This window comes from Montipora capricornis, chromosome 1 (genome assembly GCF_036669925.1).
Source record: "Montipora capricornis isolate CH-2021 chromosome 1, ASM3666992v2, whole genome shotgun sequence".
Lineage (NCBI taxonomy): Eukaryota > Metazoa > Cnidaria > Anthozoa > Scleractinia > Acroporidae > Montipora > Montipora capricornis.
In genome coordinates, this window is record NC_090883.1 from 36,630,913 (window position 1) to 36,651,075 (window position 20,163).

A 20,163-nucleotide genomic window follows, 5' to 3' on the forward strand; every position below is an offset into this window, starting at 1 on the left:
CGGTATGTAAATATATATACAGACGATCTTGCACCTTGTAACGTCTATAATTCTATGGTGAGGTTTTTTCTCAGGAAACCCGTCATGCATATTAATTGCTGCACGCAATGACGATTGTAATAGCCCATTTCCGATAGAAATAGAAAACACGAAAGCGAAAGCGAAAGACACGAAAGCGAGGCTCGGGGAAACAGCGTTAGTGGAGTTAAACATCGGAGAAAGATAGAGAATAATGATTTCGTTTTGAGCTTTAATCGTACTTAAACAATTGTCAAATACCGCGCAGTTGTTTAAAAATGGGAGGTATAACAAGCCAAATGTCTCGCAATTTCGTTTTCCATCCGATGTTAAACCGCGATACGCATTTTGGAATTTCGTAGAAATCAAGAAAAATGGAAGAACAATTTCACGGGAAGACCGTTCCTTGGTTAAAAGATTATTTAACAAAGAGAGGGATCCAGGAGAGTGATCAAGGACGCGGTAAACCTAAAACTGAACTGGTGGAGTTCGTGTTTAACCTGAAATTAATTTTACACATTAGAACAAGTACATCACATTAATTTCATTCTGTATGGAAGTGATCTGGCCCGAGTTGCTCGAAGCACGGTTAGCGCTAACCGGCATTAAATACCATGGAAACCTATAGGGTTTGACACCTCTTAACCAACCGATAGCGCTAACCAGGCCTCTAGCAACCAGCTCCTGGCCTCGGTTGTTCAAAGGGTGGATAGCGTTATCCACCAGATAAATCACTATCCAGCGGATAAACACTAGCAAAACCGATGGAGTTATCCAGTGGATAGTGATTTACCCAGTGGATAGCGCCATCCACCCTTCGAACAACCGAGGCCAGGTAATTAACTCTATTATATTCAGGTAATCTGAAGCCAGCCAAGGGGGCTCTAGCCACTTAGTCCTCCCCCCCCCCCCCCAACAATAAATGTGAAAATTGTTACAGGCTGGAGATCTTTTTCAAATTGTCAACATATTATTTTAAAGGTCTCCAAGATTGATAGTTCTTAATTACTGATGTCAGTTCATCTAGTTTTAAAATACATTCCTACAATAACAAAGTGATTCTGACTCTTCAAAATGAATACAAACTTATGATACTGTAAATAACTCCTACTTGGCAAGAGGAGGAAGATGATTACATAATAAAGCACACACAATGACTTCCTGGTCACTAACTTTAAAGATGTTAATGGGATGTTTCCATGGAAAAGTTTGAATTCTTTCAACCTCTCAATTGCTCTTTCAACGGGTATCCGCACTTTTGCAATTTGTTTTGTTTGAGAGCCTTTCTTGACAACTGTTTACCTGAGTGGAGAATTAAAACTCTAAATTAAACAGTGCTCTAAAGCGGCTTGTTCTGGGGGGAGGGGGGGGAGGGGTCTACTCCAATTTCAAAGAGCTTCAATAGAAAATGGTACCCCTTTCATATACCTACAGAAGAATGCCTACATCTAATTTACCTCTACGGTATAGTCAACTATTGTGAGTACCCCACCCCCAGCAGGGGAAAGTGACTCCCTACCTTTTAGTGAGTGGGGGTTGGAAAGAGAATATATACGAGAAAAACTAGAGAGAAATCCCCATTCTAGGAATAGCAAGAACAGGATTGGTTAAATTTAGTAAAAGGGAGCATGTTGAGTTTTACTCCTTTTTTTGTCCGAAGATCTCTGATTGTAAAACCCCTGTCCACCATGACTTGGTCTCCCTCTTCTAGAAGGTCTATCAGGCCACTTTCTTGAGTGACTCGCCGATCACTTGCGCTGCCAGATCATAATTTGGAGATCAAAGAAATAGCTCCAGATGGTGTAATTCCTACTAGTAACTTAACAGTGTTTTGATGTTTGTAATCACTCCAAGTGGCCTTTTGGGCACTTGGGAAGGAAATCTTCTCAATAAAGAACTCAGTGCAATCGATAATGACGCGTGTACCTGGGCATTTTGAAAACGAATTAGGTATGTGAGTCTTAATTTCCTCTTTTGATAGCCAGCGAAGTAGTGAACCGTTAAAAGTCAGAGCTAAAATGCAAACCCATGTCATGTAAATCCGACTAACTGTACTGACAGAAACTGCGAACATGTCGGTAAGATGCCTTTCAATAAGACCTATTGTAGTTTCAGCCGCAACAGAACAGGAATAAACTCCTGTCAATCCAACATCGCGTTTTCTCCCTGGTTTTTCCTTCTCAGGATAATTCTGGTAGTAGGATTTCTGACGCTTGTTCTTGTCCCAATACTTCATTTTTCCTGCGTACGGAAGGAGGGTATTGACGAGAAGCATGGAACACGATAGTGACGTAATGCCTGTTTAAAATTTTACAGATTCATTGCTTTTCAACACGACTTGAACCACTTGCTCTCTTCTTCTTTGAGCATTAGCGCCAACTTTAACTTCTTGGCTGAAGGCTGGGGTTGAAGTCGAAGACTGATTTATTCCCCTTTTCATTTTGGCGAGGTCTTCAACTGAAAATTCCGTCTGGCATAGCACGTTTCTGTGTTGTTCGTCCACGTTTTCAAACCTGATCACACCGGTGTTCTCTGCTGTTCTTCCAGTTTCTCCTGATGAATGCATTATACCGATTTTACTTGCCTGCACGTCTGCCCTTTGCCTTTTCGCCGGTAGCTCTGTTGAATTATCTGTCAAGTGTTGTGCTCGACGATCCCGCTTGTTTTTCCTCTCTTTACGAGGATCACTCTTTGGTGCGGACTGTTTCGGATCAAATATGGTCGGTACACCACACAAAATGACTTCAATCTTTCCGGAAAGCGTCCTTTTAAGGTCTTGTCTACTGAAATGTTGCGAACATATCCGAGGATCTGCAAGCGTCTTAAACTTTTCGTCCGCCCTTCGACAAAATGTTCCCCACTTTTTGCGTAGTTTCTGATCGGATGGAAAGCGAAAGTACTAGAGATTTGGCTTGTTATGGCTCCCATTTTTACACACTGCTACTACACAGTATCTAACCATGACTAACTACGACTAAGACTTAAAACGAAAACATGATTTCCTATCTTGTATCTTCTCGTGTGCTATTCCCTTAAGCCCCACTTTCGTGCCCTCATTTGGAACCAGTTTTACGCGCCTGAATATATCGGAAATGGGCTATTGTGTTAGAAAAAACAGTTGAATCATGATGTTTTTGAAATATATGCTTGGTTTGTTAGCTAGCAAATAAAGTCAATTAGCCTTAATTAATGCAGTGAAGTTATATATAGTACAGAGTTTTTGCAAATCAATTGAAATTATTTTTCTTTTTCTTAAATTAATCATTAGTCAAGAAATGTCCTCTACCTAATTGTAATTGTTGAGCTATTCTATATACTTGTATAAATTGCTCTTGCATTTTTGTGTATAATATTCTCTATACGAAGTAGAGTACTTAGGTAACTTTCAAGTATTTGTAAGATAATATGAGATTCTAAGTTTAAATAAAGATTATGTCATGGCTTTGATCAGTCCGGCATCTTTGTTCCTAATTTGTATTTCAGCTGCATTGTAGCATGCTTTGAAACAGAAAGACAAAGTTTTACGTGCTGACCGTGAACATTTTGTTAGAGGTAAGCAATAAGGTTAAGCTAAATTCTCTGCTTGAACCTTGACCATATAATTTTTGTCCCCTTCCAAATTACTGGGAAATGATGATTCAAACGACATACAGCCCAGGCTTGAAGTTTGCGTTACAAAAAAAAGAGGGAATGTTGTTTGTATTTAATAAGATATTCCATAAATCGTCAACAAGGCAGCCGATCCCATTAACAGCAAAAGCGCCCCCAATCGGCGAATGAAATCGTTTGGCACTAGCCATAGTAAAATCTTAAATCTACACGTCTCACTCTCAAGGGTTAAGCAAAGAAAGTAGAAAAGTAAACTCAACGCACTCGTTGAATACGCGGCCATATACTTACCTTCCGGAGTTTTGTATTGTGCCTCGCATGGCAGCCACGGATAATGAAGTTCACTTTACATTTTATAAGTTTTGCCGGATAGGTGCTACTCAAAGTTTTAGGAACGATCTTTGGATTAGTGTCTTTATAGTCGATTAATTCACTGACATGTGTTTGAAGTATGGCCGGGGATCTTTTGGACGAATTTTCTACAGTTTTTCTGCCTTCACGCTTGACTTCCTAGCTTGGTCCTCGAAACTATGTTCAGACTGCTTGGGAAATTATTAAACTACAGCATTTGCCTATCGACGTTTTAGGACAGGAAGACAAGTACAGGAGTGTCGTGGAAGGAAAGTCAATATTATTTGAAACTGATTTTCAAAATCCTACTTCATTAAATATAGGCCATAATCACACGGCAGATATCATGTTAAGTCCCGAGGGATTGAAAACTTTTGTTTTTCCCAACTGAAACTCGTTCCCAAACATTTCAACTCAAGGCTCAGGATACGAAATCTATTGTCTGGCCAATATTTATGGCCGCCACGCGAATAAGGCCCATTCAGAAGACTACGATGCAGAATAACACCTATCGAAGACAAAACACCACTCATCTGGCGCCAATGTGAACAATGCTGTTTATGTACAGCCCACTTCATTACCCGATGCATATTTTCCGCAATGAATCTACTTCAAACTTCTGCTCTAGTTCTAAATGCTCTCGTTAGTAATGCTTCAGCAGTGGTGCATCACCATCTCCTTGATCCTAATGAATGCTCTGTCATTAATTTCGTCCCTTACATATTCTGTACACTTTTAGGTAAGCTGCTTGAAAAGTTCCGAGACAGTATTGGTAGCAACTTGCAAGGTAGCCTACAGTACCCATAATACGCTGAACTCCTGATACATCAGTTGGCCTTCGAATATTAAGAACTGCATCAATCTTGGCTGGTACTTCCTTCACTCCCTCCGAAGTAAGAATATGTCCAATATAGGGAACCTCTGTCTGTTTAAAGCCATTTTCTGTTTGTTCAGCAGTTGATGTTTCGCTCTTGACACCCTTTCAATAACCATCTAATTTTGATGTTGATGTGATCTGTAATCGCTTCCAGCAGCGTGTCTTTAGTACCAGCCACAAGGATGTCAGCAGCTATTGCATACACCCCAGGAAAATCTTGAACCGATTCGTGCAAGCGCAGTTAGAATATTTCACTGGCGGGCGAAATCCCGAAGGGCATGCGATTGCATTTATACCTACCAAAGGGTGTGGGACCATAACCATCTTTTCAATTTAGTTTTGTTGAAAATGTTCGCTTTGTTCAGCTCTGGTATTGTGTCTTCAATAACTGGCATTGGTAAATGACATCTCTTTAGTGCTTTGTTAAAGGGCTTTCGGTCCAGGCAAAGACGGAGCTTGTCATTAGCTTTATTTGCAATCACAACAGAGTTCATCCATTGTGTAGGTCTTTCTACCTTCTCTATCACACCTTTTAGCTTCAAGGTTACCAAGGCATTCTTTCAATGGCTTTCCCAATGCTTCGGGAATTCTTTTTAGTGGCTTCTAAACAGGATTAACATCTTTATCAACTTATAGCAGTAATGGGGCTCTGAGACAGCCACGACATTCGCACTTGTCTTTCAGTGAACTTGGAGTATATATGCTCAAGGTTGATTCCGTTAAACATTTGGCTACTTGCTGCGTCTACATTCATGTTTGCACTGAACGGCTTCTCGGCTGTTTCTGGACGTGCAGACTTAATCCTCTTGCAAATTATTCCTCCTTTGAACATATTGAGCTTCCAATCAAATGGTTTTAATATCTTGTACGTTTGATTATGGTTTACAGACCTCCAGCATTCAGTTATTCTTTGTTTTTGGATGAGTTCGCTGATTAACTTGGGCGTTTAGTTATTCTCTTCTGGTTACTGTCTGCTGACTGTCTACTTAAACTTGCATGTAGATACTACTGATGACAGGATATGGCGGCAATTTATTGATTTGATTTAGGCCTATAATTTGATTTAGAAAAATTATATCCTCCACTATCCATGCACATGGCCACATTCTTGATTTGGTAATTATCAGAAGTGGCGAACGACTTCCCAGTGACTTTACTACATGATCTCTGAATCTGGTACATCTGGCGGTACAGTGCAAACCGGCTCCTACTGGCTATTACAACGTCTTGCTAAGATACTGGTATCTTCTCGTAACTTACGTTTTGTTAATATTGACGACTTTAATTCTCAGTGACCTATCTCTAACGTGTTTAAGTCTTATCATGATATGGATGTGTCTGCTTTAGCTGACTCACATTAGGGCCGTTTATACGAGAGAAAATAAGCCGCGGCTTACTCTGGCCGCGGCTTACATAAGACGCGAACACCCCGTATGAATGGTACAAAATCTACGTTCACGGCTTTCTCAAGCCGCGGCTTATCCTAGCCTGGGAGTTCATTCTCGTATAAATTGTTTCTTTCGCGTGTTATAAACGCCGCGGCCAGAGTAAGCCGCGGCTTATTTTCTCTCGTATAAACGGCCCTATTGTCTTTCGTCATTATTACACTTTGGCACTTATGTCCAAAAATGCACGCAATCGCAAAAATAACAAATATGACAACCATGCAAAAAACATACCGAAAATAACAATTATTGCAAAAATAAATAACAAATCAAGGGAGCAATACTGGCAAATGTAACAAAGCATTGAAAGAGAGCAGGGAAAGGGGCTTTACAAAGGTAACAAAAACACCGAAAATAAAAATTATAGCCACCTTTAAAACAAAGGTCTGTTTTAGTACGCCCTCATTCATCGTGGTTCACTGTTGATATTCTACAAGCTAACAGTGAGAAAGAAAAGGCGTCTGGAGAGACGATGGCGCAGTATTAAATTCTGATCCTCGGACCATCACCAATATACGAAACAGTGTTGTGTGGCAAATCACTTAGTAAGAAATGCTAAAGAAGCCTACAACAGTACTCTACTATCATGGTGACCAGCGCAAACTGTTCCAATTCATTGACCAACTACTCAACCGTAAACATTTGACTCGTTTCAGTTCCGTCATGCTCGCCGGATCAACTACTTGCCGATAATTGTAACGATTTTTTCGTTGTTAAGAACGAAAGTATCTGGACAACGGTGATAGCCAATAATGATAGTGATCCAAGTTTATTCTCTGGTCTTGTTGTATCTTTCGTTTCGCGTTTGGTCAGATGCGTCCCAAGAAGAACGTACTCAAGCAGTGGAGGAGTGTATTTGTGACATTCACAGATGGATGGCTCAGCATCAGCTCATGTTAAATGATAAATGATAGCAAAACTGAGGTCTCGTCAACAACTTGAAAACATTTACATTGACCACATCCAGGTGTGTGCGTCGGAAATCAAGCCTGCCAGCTCTGTCCCTAATTTAGGTCAGTGCTTGGTTCGAAAGCTCTATGTCGATGGTTGCATAAGGTGGAAGGAACTGTAGCGAAACCTTTTTTCGACTCTATAAAAATTAGACATATTAGGTTTCTAACTCAGAAATCTGCCAGGACCCTTATCTACGCGTTTGTGACTTCTCACATAGACTATTGCAACTCGCTGCTGTTCGGGATATCTCAACACCAGACGACGGCCGCCTTCAGAGAGTGCTAAACACAGCTGCGAGTTTGACTTGTTCCAAGATATGCGCACATCACGCCAGTTCTAAAGTACTTCATATTTTAATGTTTAACCCTCCCAAAATAATATATAGATTTACCCGAGCCTAAAAGCGGAGCTCCTTGTTTATTTATTCTTACTGCCTGTAGGGTTATTGAAAATAAAAGTTTTTCGAATTGTCCGCGTTTTGGTGTTTCCGGTTACTGCTACTATGGATGGCTTAGCTCCTGCTAACAGCTCAGCACCAGACGACCGGCCGTATTCAGAGAGTGCTAAACACAGCTGCGAGTTTGACTTGTTCCTCGATATGCGCACATCACGCCAGTTCTAAAGGACTTAGTATTTTAATGTTTAACCCTCCCACAACATGAATGTTTGCTAAAGGTTCCAGTGAGACAAAAATTTTTCATGCAACATTTATGTGCACAGCCATTCAACATTGTTCTTGTCTAGTAGACTGATACATCATTATACTTTACTAGGTACTTGTGGATCAATTTTATTCATTTTTAGTGGTAGAAACCAAAGGTCATTCTCGATTAACTGATCCTAAAGGCATTAATTTGATCCTCGATTTCTTAGCTTTTTGCGGTTGTGAATCATACGCACTGCAGTTACATTCCTTAATTAAAGACAATGGTTGGTGATAATTTTTAATGCAGTCACTTAATCACTCATTTTATTAGTCTCTGATGAAGACTCAATAGAAACCAATTAGGCAATCAATTAATTATTTTTCTTTTCCATGCAGATACAATGTGAAAAATTAGTGGTTTGGTTAACTATGGCCACGCCTGGTCCCTTGGCGAGTTCAGAGGAGAAGACAAATGGAGCTAAGCTCAGTCGACTCATTATAGATGGTGGAACAACTGTACTGAGAAGTGTTTTTGACATTCATCACCCTCCTGCAAAGTTAGCAGCTGATCTTAATTCCTGTTATTCCATCCTTAACAACCTTTTACGAAGAAGAATTCTCAATGGCAACCAGTGGGACAAGCTGTTCCCTGGTGGTGGAGTTGCTCCGGATTCCAACACGTTTGATATAACTCTGCTTTTCCTCCTTCTGGCCAACATTTGTGGACTTATCCCTCCCCACACAGGATGGCATCAAAAACCTGCCCCAAGTGACACCTCTCACGAGGCAAACCTTGCTCGCATTAAGTTTTTCCGTAATGAAGTGTATGGGCATGTGACAACCACTGGTGTCGATGCACCATTATGCAATGCTTTGTGGACGGAAATAAGTGCCGTTTTAGTGTCTCTTGGGTTTAGTCAGGCAGAGATTGATCGATTAAAGGCAGAGCAATGTGGAGAGGAGGATTATCTTGATGCCTTACGGGAATGGGCAGAGAGTGAAGAGGATCTAAAGTCTCAACTTAATGACATGCGTCAACTTCAGAACAAAGTTCAACAGAGTGTAGAGGACTTACGAATCCAGCAGTCAACAACCCAAGAGACGGTTGAGGAAGGGAATTCCGTGATTGAAGACATACACCAAATTGTTACTGAAATCCGTGAGACACAACACAACACCGATCAGGAAGATAAAATCCTAAAAAAGCTTGCTAAGATTGACACCCAACTTGACATGAGATATTACGGAAACAGATATTTGGAAGGAACCCGTGAGTCTTTCTTTGCTAAAATCAACGGCTGGTTGGATGATGCAAGCTCTCCAAATTGTGTCTTGGTGCTCAGCGCAAATGCAGGGATGGGGAAATCTGTCATGGCTGCTGAGATGTGCAGAAGAATGCAAGGAGCTAAAAGATTAGCGGGGAGCCATTTTTGTCACCACGAGAGAGCACGCCATAGGAATCCCAAGGTGATGCTGCAGTCTTTAGCCTTTCACCTCTCAGGCTGTCTTCCAGAGTACAAGAAAGCTCTTGTTGAACAGCTCTCCGGAAATCTAGGTGTAGAGATCAATGACATGGAAGTCGCAGATCTGTTTGTTTTGCTGTTTTTTGAACCTCTGAACAGCGTAGCAGATCCAGCTTTTACATTTCTTGTGGTAATAGATGCTTTAGATGAAGGTGAACACCAAGGACGAAATGATCTTCTTGACGTGATTGCCAGGTTTTTTAAGAATCTGCCACTTTGGATTAGATTTTTTGTGACGACGCGACCTGAAGTCAACATTTGGGACAGCCTGAAAGATTTGAAACCACTGGTACTAGAGGGAAAAGATGAAGACAACTTGGAAGACATTCGTTTTTACTTTGAACGAACTCTCAGCGATTTATTAGAAGTTGAAAGGCGCGAGCTTGTCTTAGATGATCTCGTGCAGAAGTCAGAGGGAGTCTTTCTGTGTGCCCAGTTTTTGGTAGATTTTATAAGGGCCAAGAGTTCAACCATACTTACCTTGGAAGAAGTGGACAAAACCCTTCCGACAGGCATCTCGTATGTGTACCAGTCGTATTTCCAACGGCTGGAGCAAGACTTGTGTGAGGAACTGAACATAACTGAAGAGCAATTTCTTTGTTTCCTGAGTGCAATTGCAGCAGCAAGGGAACCATTACCATTGGGTTTTGTTCCTAAATTGTTGTGCAAGGACTTGTTGTCCACGACTGTTATGCGAAAGGTGAGCAAAGCCATTGCCATTGTGTCATCACTCCTTCCTGTTCACGATAACCGTATTCATTTCTTTCATAAATCAGTCAAGGACTGGTTGACAGACAAGTCACGCTACGAGCAGCACATTTTCAGCGTGGAGGAAATGGAAGGCCATAAGATCATTTCTACTCTTTCCTCTAACGAAATTGACGAGTTAAAGAGAAAAGGTGTTAGCAACTCACAATCCTTCGCTGACACTACAAAGTATGCCTTGGAACATGGTGTTCAGCACATGCTACAGTTAGACCAAGACACGAAATCCTGCAGCCTTGAACAAGTGGTTGGAAACTATGTGTTAGACCCAGAGGTTTTGTACGCAAAGATTTGTCTGAACATGGCAACAGTCGCAGAAGATGTTGTCTGTTTAATGAAACACGATGGGTTGAAAACGATATCAGCCGATTGTTGTGAGACCCTTTCGTCATTATTGGTTGTTTTAAAGAAATACCGTCTAACATTAGAAGAGTATCCATTTACTATATTTCAATATCTGTTGAATGAGGGAAGTAGTAAACTATCTTCTGACTCCCGCCAGCTTCTGGAGACCAAGTATTCCGATAAGCCTTACATGGAGTACTTAACCAAAAATGTCCCTCAAAAAGCTGTTCAAACTCGGTTTCATTTTTGTTCAGATGCGCGTTGTTTCGATGTGTCCCCTAGCTTAGAATACATGGTTTGTGAGTGCCTCGATGGATCCATTCAGTTGTGGTCACTTGCCTCTGGTAACCTCAAATGGAAACGTTATTGCAAACTAAGACTCTGTTGTGACTCTATGTGTGGTAGAAGGAGAATCATCGATACCAACCATGCATACCAACCAGAAGATTATCATAGGTCTACTGTGTATGCTTTTTACCGTTCAGTGGTATTTCATCCTACCAAGGATGTCATCTTGCCAGGAGTTTTAAGCCATGCCTATTCCTTTAATGGAGACTTGAAGCCTCTTTTTCCCACCAGTAAGTGCAGTTTTTCTGTCTGTTCTATTTTCGGCGACGAGATCTTGTCTGATTGTCCCGACGATGCAAAATGTCTTATCGTGTGGAATCTAAACGATGGCAGGGAGATTGATCGCCTCACCAGAGATAGCGATATTTTATCCTTTGCGATATCCCGAGATGGAAAGCTCGTGGCGATTTGCCATTTAACTGGCTTTGTTTGTTTAGTTGACCGGCAAAATGGTTTTTCAACTCTAGCAGAGGCAGCTTTAGACTCTGTGTGTGGAATGATTAGGTTCTCACCAGACAGTCGGTTTCTTTGGTGTTCACGTGTTGTAGGTTTTGCCGGGTCTAACAAGTGGTTTTGTTTGAGAGTCACTGAGGGGCCTGAGGATCACTATTCGATGGATATTGTTTATTTTTCCAGTTGGAATTCCTTTGAGCTGGAATCCCAAAGAATCGGTGGCTTTTTGTTAGGAGATCCTGTGAGTTTACAGGATCCATTCCGTTTTTCTGACGTAGTTCTTAATAGCCAATCTCTTTTAAGGAACTACATTGTACATGGAGATTATATTGAAATGGTTTATCGAAATCCACGAAGGAAGGACACAGAATTCCAAGAGGTCCAATCTCTCCGATTCTCATTTTCCGGCGAAATTGTTTATGCAGACGTGTCGGTCGGACTGGGATCGTTCAAACGTCAAATTATCATGGCTTGGGACGTTTCGAATAGGGAACTTAAGGGACAGAAAGAGTTTGAAAGTGTCCTCCTCATTGAGTTCGTAGCTTTAAAAGATGGAATTTTGTTTGCAACTGCGAGCACTCTTGAGCTTTGGAACTTTGATTTGTCAGTCTGCATGCGACGATGGATGTTCGGCGCGGATGCTCTCTTTCCTATTTCAGATGATCAGGTGGCATGCATATCATCTAAAACGGGAGATGGGATCATTTTAGATACTGTTGGTGGAGAGTATGTGGTAACGTTTAAACTGCAGCATAAGTTGATTGCTTGCTACAGAGACCTCCAGTTGTTTGCCTCAAGTGACGACGGGCAAAAGTTCATTGAATTGAAGCAACTGAGTAAAACCGAATCGCGATGGTGTGCACTCTCTGGTACCAGTTTGTTTTGTGTGAGGGGATCATTTTCTCCCGAGGGTCAATTTATTGTTGTTGATGAGTTAAATGGTGTATACGTTCTCGATGCAGTTTCTGGTAACTTGCGTGTTAAATTGAGTGATGACCCCGTTAAGAGTTGTAAATTCATCAGTGACGAGGAATGTGTTTTTCTGAATGACGCCTGCCTTAAGATGTTCAACGTCAGGTCTGGAGATCTACTCTGTGTTATGGGTGTTGGTGTGGATGAGCCATGCCATTTAGAAACTTTTTCCAGTGGAGGTATCATTGCCATTTGTTCAAAGCTAGGGTTGGACTTAAAAATTATCAAGGTAAAACACCCGGGAGAAAAGACACTCAACGGTGGGGCAAAAAGGTAAGTTGGCAATTTGTTGTTTGAGAGCCAAGTGTTTTTAAAATGCATGTGGTCTTTCAAATGCTGTGCCCACTGTCGTGGCCAGCAGCACCATGAGCGAGTACTGTTCGGCAAATGACCACACGACCCACACTGAGATCTTCTGTATGCACTACAAGGTATCCAACAAAGCATTGTTATCAAAAGTTAGTGGTTGCTTAGATGTGTGTTGTTGTTCCCATATAGGGTGATATGAGCTTACATTACTGTGTTGCGTAGTCTGCTTGTGGGTTCATTCTCGCATTTCTTAATTAGTGCGAGAATCCCGCTCCTTACACTTACAGTATATGTGTTGATGTAGTTGTATAAGGTAAAAAAAAACAAAAACAGCAGTAGACTAGCAACCTTTGTGGCATGATTATGGTGCTGAAGCAAGAATCCCCTTACAAGAAGGGGTTCCTCTCCACTAAAGTGGGTAAATGGGGGAAAATATTGTGTGTGTGGATGGTGAGTTGAAGCTGACGGGTTTATTATTGCCTTCACGTAAAACGATAAGCGGGAACCGGCAGAAAAGAATAAAAATTTAATGTTTCATGTTGGGTCCTGTTCTTGAGAAGTTGTTGGCAGTATCTGTAGATAACAGGTCAATGGTTGCGGCAAATTCTTTGATTTTTTGTCAAAATCAAACATTCAGCTAGAGGTTTGCCGTTGGTGCGAATGCGATGCTCAATTTCCCTACTGCGTTTGCTAGAAGAAGCAAGAGGCAAAAATTTAAAATTAGACGAGCTTACGTTTTCTATTTCACTCACAAATATACTAAAAACGTGACACCTTTATCTCCTTCGAGTGACAATTTGATCAATCAGTTGAATTAATATTTGTTACTTTTCCTGCAGGACCAAGTGTCAGGAGCGAGTTTCTTGTTGTCTTATTATCTGAAGAAACGACAGTGACGATTGTGACCGCAAAGTTTCCTGGCGCGTCTTCTGGACAAATACAAGAGAAAACTTGTACATATTTTGAACTCTGTTTCATACTGGCAGAGCTGTACAGTGTTTCTTGATTTGTAGTAGATGTGGTAGGTTTTTTGCAGACGAATGGTGTAACAGCATACACTTTGTTGGTCGCGTTTCAGTAAGTTAGCTTTTTTTTTTTTTTTAACCGATTCAGGTCGCTGTAAATTGGCGACGAATGTGGATACGTTTACGATTAGAACTGTGGATAAATAATGTCTTATTCTTTATAATCAGTCTGGGTCTTTTTTTGGTGCCTTGAGAAAGGAAAGTTGTACAATCTCACATTTGCGCTAAAAAATCCCTTGCTTTCTAATTGTTTTACCTGAAGTTTTGCCGCTGGAAAGTTTGAAACTTTTTTTAAATATGCGTTTTATTCGTATGTGTAACCCGGCCGGGTGTGAAATTACACTTGTTTGCTTAATTCAGCCTTTTTGTTAAGCTGCAATAAAACTCAGCTGATTCAGCTGTAGAGGCATTTATTGTGTTAGTTCTAACTCAGTTGAATGCCACTGCAAGTTCGGTATAGATGGATAAAAGTTTCATCCAGGGTTAAAATAGTGAATACGTATTTGGATATTGTCAGTAATCGAGACCTCCTCGAACAAAAACTGAGACCTTCACTACGTGAACTTCTATTTCATATTTTGAAATCATAGGATGCTTCTGTTGATGCGCCAACTTTATTAATTAAATGAAGAAAACTGCATGACAGAATTTCATCGAGTGAATCTTGAATCTTATTTCCAAATTTGTAATATCATAAATTTGTTTTTTCCTCTTGATCGTTATATTTTCCTATTTTTAACATGGCTACATATGCTATTTGTGTCAGTCCTAGTCAAAGTAATCTTATGTATTCCCCTTCCAGCCTCGATTAGCTCTGCTATTTGTGGGCAGAGAGGACGTTACTTTTTGGTTAGTCTTAATTGATTATAAAACGTGATCGTAATTGCTGTTGTAATTGTAATAATGATAGAGGTATAATAAAGGTCTCCATAAAGGTAACAAAGCCATTAAATGGGTAATACAGTACACTGAAGTCACAATCTCAAGATAAACCGGACTTACATCACCTTCACCACTTAGCCTGCGTAACAAGCGTTTTCAGCGGGCGAGAATAGGGCGAATGCTAGCTGGAAACCCTGGGCGCTTACCATTTGTCAGAAAAAACCCGTCGTTCCGGTGGGAAAACAAATGGAACGGTTGACACCATCGGAAATTTTCTGGAAAGAAGGCACAGCCTGCGAAGGTTGTCTTCTTTTTCCACTTTTACAGAGTCGACCGGATTGTTTGCACCACTAGAACCAGGCACCGATGCAAGGATTACATCACTTTACTTGGCGGGCATTGGCCGCTACATTTATTTGTCAACGATGAAATGATTTATGAAATGGGTCATATATGAACTGTGGATATGAAATCAAGTGACGCTGTGATCTTCGCACTTATGAACGCAATTTTTGCAATTGCGTAAAGAAGCCTGAAATTCCATATATCATAGACCCATACACCCATTTTTCATAAACCCACAAATGACCAGCTCCCAACGTCAGTGGCTTCATAGCTTAGTTGGTTAGAGCGTTTCACCGGCATCGCGAGGTCACGGGTTCAATCCCCGTTGAATCCTGAAATTTTCAGGCTTCTTTACGTAATTGCAAAAATTGCGTTCATAACTGTGAAGATGACAGCTTCACTTGACATTTATTTGTACACAGACTCTTACGGAATTCGAAAATGGAGTCACAAATGAAACGGCTCATTCCATTTCCCATTTAAAAAAACTTCTGACCGAAAACTAAATGGTAAGCGGCCCCTGTTACGCAGGCTACCTCACCACTCGGCCATGCTGCCTCCTCAAATTTTATATATTGACACACCCAGGGGATCTAAAGCCGTGTTCACATTAGGCTTCGATTATGATCGAATTATAATCCAATTAAGTTTGGAAAGGGTTAACATCAACTAATTACAGTACGTGATTATAATTGGATAATTATTTCAAACGACCTCAAGGGGATTGTTTGAAGTAATTACAGTGCGTAATTGAACAGAATGGCGAACACGTGGTGGTATGAGCGAACGACACTTCTAATCGCTTTATGGATCGAAGATTTGGATTTGTCTTCTATGCTCGGAAGCTGTCCTTGGTTCTCTTCTCGCCTCAAGCATGGTGATGATAATCGTAGCAGCCACGCGTTTCGGCCCCATTTTGTCTCCCTGCGAGGTTACCCAGCCTATTGTATTTGAATTTCCGCAGATGTAAACAGGACCATAATTGAATAAAATTGAATAGAGTATGATAGCCTGAATAATACTTCAGTTGATCATAATCAACGTTGAGTGTGAACACGGCTTTAAGGTTTTCGCTCTTTAGCATTTGGTCAACTAGGGGCTCCGAGGACTGAGGTAATCGTGCGTGACGTCGAATTTTCTACACATAGTATTGCGTACGATGATTGACGCAGTTGTGAGAGTATTTGCCTGTAATCAATGTGGTCCGGTTTGGATTCCCAGACTTGACAGTTGACACTCTACTCTGCTCCGAGAAATTGTTCTCCAACTCCTGCCATTTTACATTCTTAACAAAAACCAACGTTGATTTGATCAGCTTCAACCCTTTGAATTCCAGGAGTGATCGGTTTGTAAATTCTCCTCACAATTTCAATGTAATGTCAGTCAGATAGTATTGAGAATGAAGAATATTATCAGCTGAAGAGGTGTTATCTTGATATAACACCAAATTTTCATGACTACCAACAAAAAAATTAATGGTTCTAGTTAGGAGAATGAACGTTTCGATCGTGGGAATAGAAGGGTTAATTTAATTCGATTTGTTTTGATTTACAGTCTCTCCAATTTGTACAGAAAAAAACGTTAGCTAAATATGCTTATAATACTAACTAGTTTACCTAACTGGCCTTTTTCATTGAACGATTCGAATTTACTGTTTGTTGCGTGACAGTGTAGAGCAGTCTCTATTCTCGTGCATCTTAATTTCTCTATTCGCACACAACCACAATTCCTTGCGCCTTTGACCACAACCCCTGGTGTTTTGAAGAAAAATGTGTTCTTCTCCCAATTAGAGAGTTTCCTCATTTGTTCGCTTCAGGCTCACTCACTGCGGCAGCCATTATTTATCCTTTGATGTATCGTCGTGTCATACCGGAACGATTCATACCGGCGCGAGTTCACCCCGGTTTCTGTACCGGAGAAAGAATTTCATTTCGGTACGAAAGTTCGCAACGGTGTCATTTAAACGAGGAACAACCACTCGTTTCGGTATGAACTTCATTCTCGTTCCCAGAGCTGCGATCCTCTTGGCCGGCGCCACGGATCGAGCCGAGGCGCTGGCCAAGAGGATCTCAGCTCTGGGAACGAGAATGTATGAACTTGACCTCTGGGTTGACTGGAACCGGTAGCGCATGAGTGAATCTCGTCAATCCAAAATGACATGTATTTGATCAACGTCAAGTGTGCCTTCATGCAAACTCGATATGAAATAAAGTAGGCATCTTGTAAACACGATAGGAAATCAATTAGTTATCCCGGTAAGGAAGTCGCGCCGGGGACGAGTTTTCTCATGCAAACAGCCCCTTTGATTGAGTTTTGCTGGTTCTCAAGGAAGTCGAACAACCCCTTTCCAGGACCTCTCTGCTGGCTTGGGAGGTTGGGAAACGAAATTGGAGAGTTTGGGTGTCCTGTGGGTTTTCGAGCCGGACGTCCGCCATATTTTCAATGCTGAAGAACCTTGGAAGTTGCTGGATATCTCGAGGTAAGTGAGTTGTTCGTCACGACAAGGTTTAAGGCGACGTGATTTGTGACGTTTCTCTCCCTAAAAGTTTACTAAGCGGGCTCTGGGAAATTACGAAGTACTTATCGCTAATTGACGTTTTCTGTGTACTTCAATAGTATCTCATGGAACTGTGCTATGATGTGATATGATTCGTATATTGGAGCTTGGCCTTCATTTACAGGTAACCAATCGAGTATGTGCGGTGATTTAAATCTAGTTTTCACAGCAAAGAAACTTGCCTATTTCTCGCCATCGGCACCTTAAAGACACTGGAAGCATTGTTTTTTCCTTATGTAACGATCTTCCATCTTGTACATGTAGCGTCTGGTCTCATGTAAGGTTTTTTCACTGGAAACAATTTTAACTGCAGAACACAATGTCGATTGTAATTGTGTTGTAAAAACACTTGAATCATGATGTTTTTAAATACTTTGCTAATAGTAAGTAAATTTAATTAGCTTATTGTACTACAGGTAAAGTACGTGTTTTTTGCTATTCAATTCCACAAGTCGCCCAAGCTCGATAGAATTAATTTTTGTGTATTTGTAGGAGTAGAAATATAAGGATTCGTATGGGGAAAACGGTTTTTCGCAAAATGCAAAAAACTATTTACGATTTAAAGTAGAAATAGGTATCTCAAAGTGCCAATGAGACAGTCAATATAATACATAGTTTGCAGATTTGTATCAGAGTTCCAAAGTACTCAACAGTAGTTTTAATTTTTTTATTCGAAAGTACTGAAACTCAACTTATCTTGGTAACAATAATACAATAATAGAAATTGCACACTTTGTATCTCCAACAACAATGTAAATGTCAACGTGTTTAGCAATAATATGGAAAGTACTGCTGTAATTTTTGAACGGCTGTAATTTTAACAGGAATATACCATAATTAAGATGAATAAAATCAGTGCCATGTAAAAAATTGCCAAAGCATTTTCAGACTTTTCAGTGTGAAACATGTAATGGGGAATCAAACTCTCTAGCACATGAAACTTTAAAGTTGTTTTACTTGTAGAATTTTTATTTTGCAACAGGGCTCGACGCTAACGGTAGCCAACTAGCCACAGGCTAGTGAAATTTCAGTTTTGGCTTGAAGATTTTGAGTTTCCACTAGCCGTTGGGGCTAGTAAATATTGTGAAGCAGTGGAGTTCTGGACGAAAACAAAAACGAAAATTATTTCTTATGGATAAGGCAAAAGGAGAGAATAGAGACTAACAACACAAACTGTGAGCGGATTCTATGGAATTTTCTGCCTTAGAAAATGATAAGTTAAAAAAAAAAATGAAGAGAACGCGGATTACAGTTTCCCCACGCCACGTTACAAGCGATTAATCACGTGTGAAATCATACGGAACGTCACGGCTGCTGTGTCCATATGCGCGTAACTCTGTCGCAAACAATCGCAAGCACCTTCCGAGAGCTCGATCACAATCAGTTTGCATAAATGAAACACCTTTTACGTTCATCCCCAACCAATCACCAACCAATGATCGACCAATGATAGCAAACAAGACCCAAGAGATTTTTTTCTATTGTTAAGTCTTGTTGGCAACGAGTAGCAATGCAAAAGCAAGGAAACAACGATATGGAAACACAATCGTAAGCTGTTTCTGATTGTTTGCGATCAATCGACGATATTTTTGTGCACGTGATACGTTTTGATACGTTTTGATGAATTAGAGGCAAGTATAAGTAATGAAAATGGTGTCCGAGTTTGATTGTGGCAATGAGGATACTCCTCAAAACAGTGTGAATTTAATGAATATCATAAGGGAATACCCCGCCAAATATACCTGTAGTAAAGTTCTTGATTACAAAGGGCAGTTCCTCCATTATAATTTGATACTGGCTATGCTGTAGCCTTTGCTGCTCCTCGAAAATGTATCAGACCCAGAATCGGTGACATTTCTTGACACCTCGTCTCTGCCTTCTTCTCTGCAACTACTCCAACATAAGAAGTTGAACACAACGCAAAAACTAATACTGCTTTTATCTTTGTGCCCTTTCCTTTTCCTTTTCTTTGTGCACCTCTAATCGTGAACTGCTGGCCGAAATTGACAACAGCGGCTAATAAGAACATGTACACCGGTTTAGTTTTGAGCTCGATGTGATTGGCTTATTTTTTTCTGTTGTTACATTACATTACTTTTTTCTCTGGATCACTCAACAATTTTTTTGCCTGCAACTCGATACTTTTGCACATGGCTCTATAATGCTGCCGCCTCGCGATCCTTGCCTTTCGCTCGGATTGGTCATTGGCAACTAAAAAATAGCTTACCTTGCCTCAGTCTTGTGTTTCTTTGTCTCTGGTACCATTTCTGGGTTGATTAAGAGCAATTTAGGTGGTTTTTGTTTCCTCTTCTTTTCCCTTTATATATTCTTTCCCAAGGTTGGGCACCAAGACGTAGCCGCCAAACAGAATCAGCGAAGGAAAAGGGCCATAAATGTGCTCCCAAATCTTTGATTGCCTGGAGATTCCGTATAGATCACGGCCGACAATACCTTTGCAACCCAATTGTCCTCTTGATTCGAGCCGCTTGCACACTGAGAAGGAATTAAGGGCCGACAAACTCTGCAAACATTTGCTTCGAGAGCCATAGAATTCAGCTTTATTAGAAACCCGCGTTACCCAAACCGTTGGAAGATTAAGCCTAAGACTCACGAATGGTCACCATTGTGCCCATTGACCAATCGCGGGTTGCTCAGCATTCTCGACAGTTTGGGTAATAGGGGTGGCGAATGGTTCTTAAAAAACTGTGTGTCTCGCAAAATTTTAGTCGAATTTCACGG

At 40.8% G+C, this 20,163-nt stretch overlaps 1 protein-coding gene across 3 annotated transcripts in view; it reads left to right on the top strand.

Annotated features, from left to right (window-relative positions):
- LOC138040853 (uncharacterized) overlaps window positions 1-14,581 on the top strand; it is a 14,822-nt gene extending 241 nt beyond the window's left edge. Inside the window, exons 2-5 of one of the 3 annotated variants that reach the window (XM_068886561.1) lie at window positions 3,502-3,570; window positions 4,718-4,871; window positions 8,297-12,579; window positions 13,455-14,581. In XM_068886561.1, the coding sequence (XP_068742662.1) occupies window positions 8,330-12,579; window positions 13,455-13,497 (4,293 nt within the window). In that variant the 5' untranslated portion in view covers window positions 3,502-3,570; window positions 4,718-4,871; window positions 8,297-8,329 and the 3' untranslated portion in view covers window positions 13,498-14,581. The remainder of the gene's footprint in view (window positions 1-3,501; window positions 3,571-4,717; window positions 4,872-8,296; window positions 12,580-13,454) is intronic. The other 2 variants (XM_068886553.1, XM_068886569.1) reach the window with 2 other exon arrangements.
- Window positions 14,582-20,163: the final 5,582 nt, after the last annotated feature.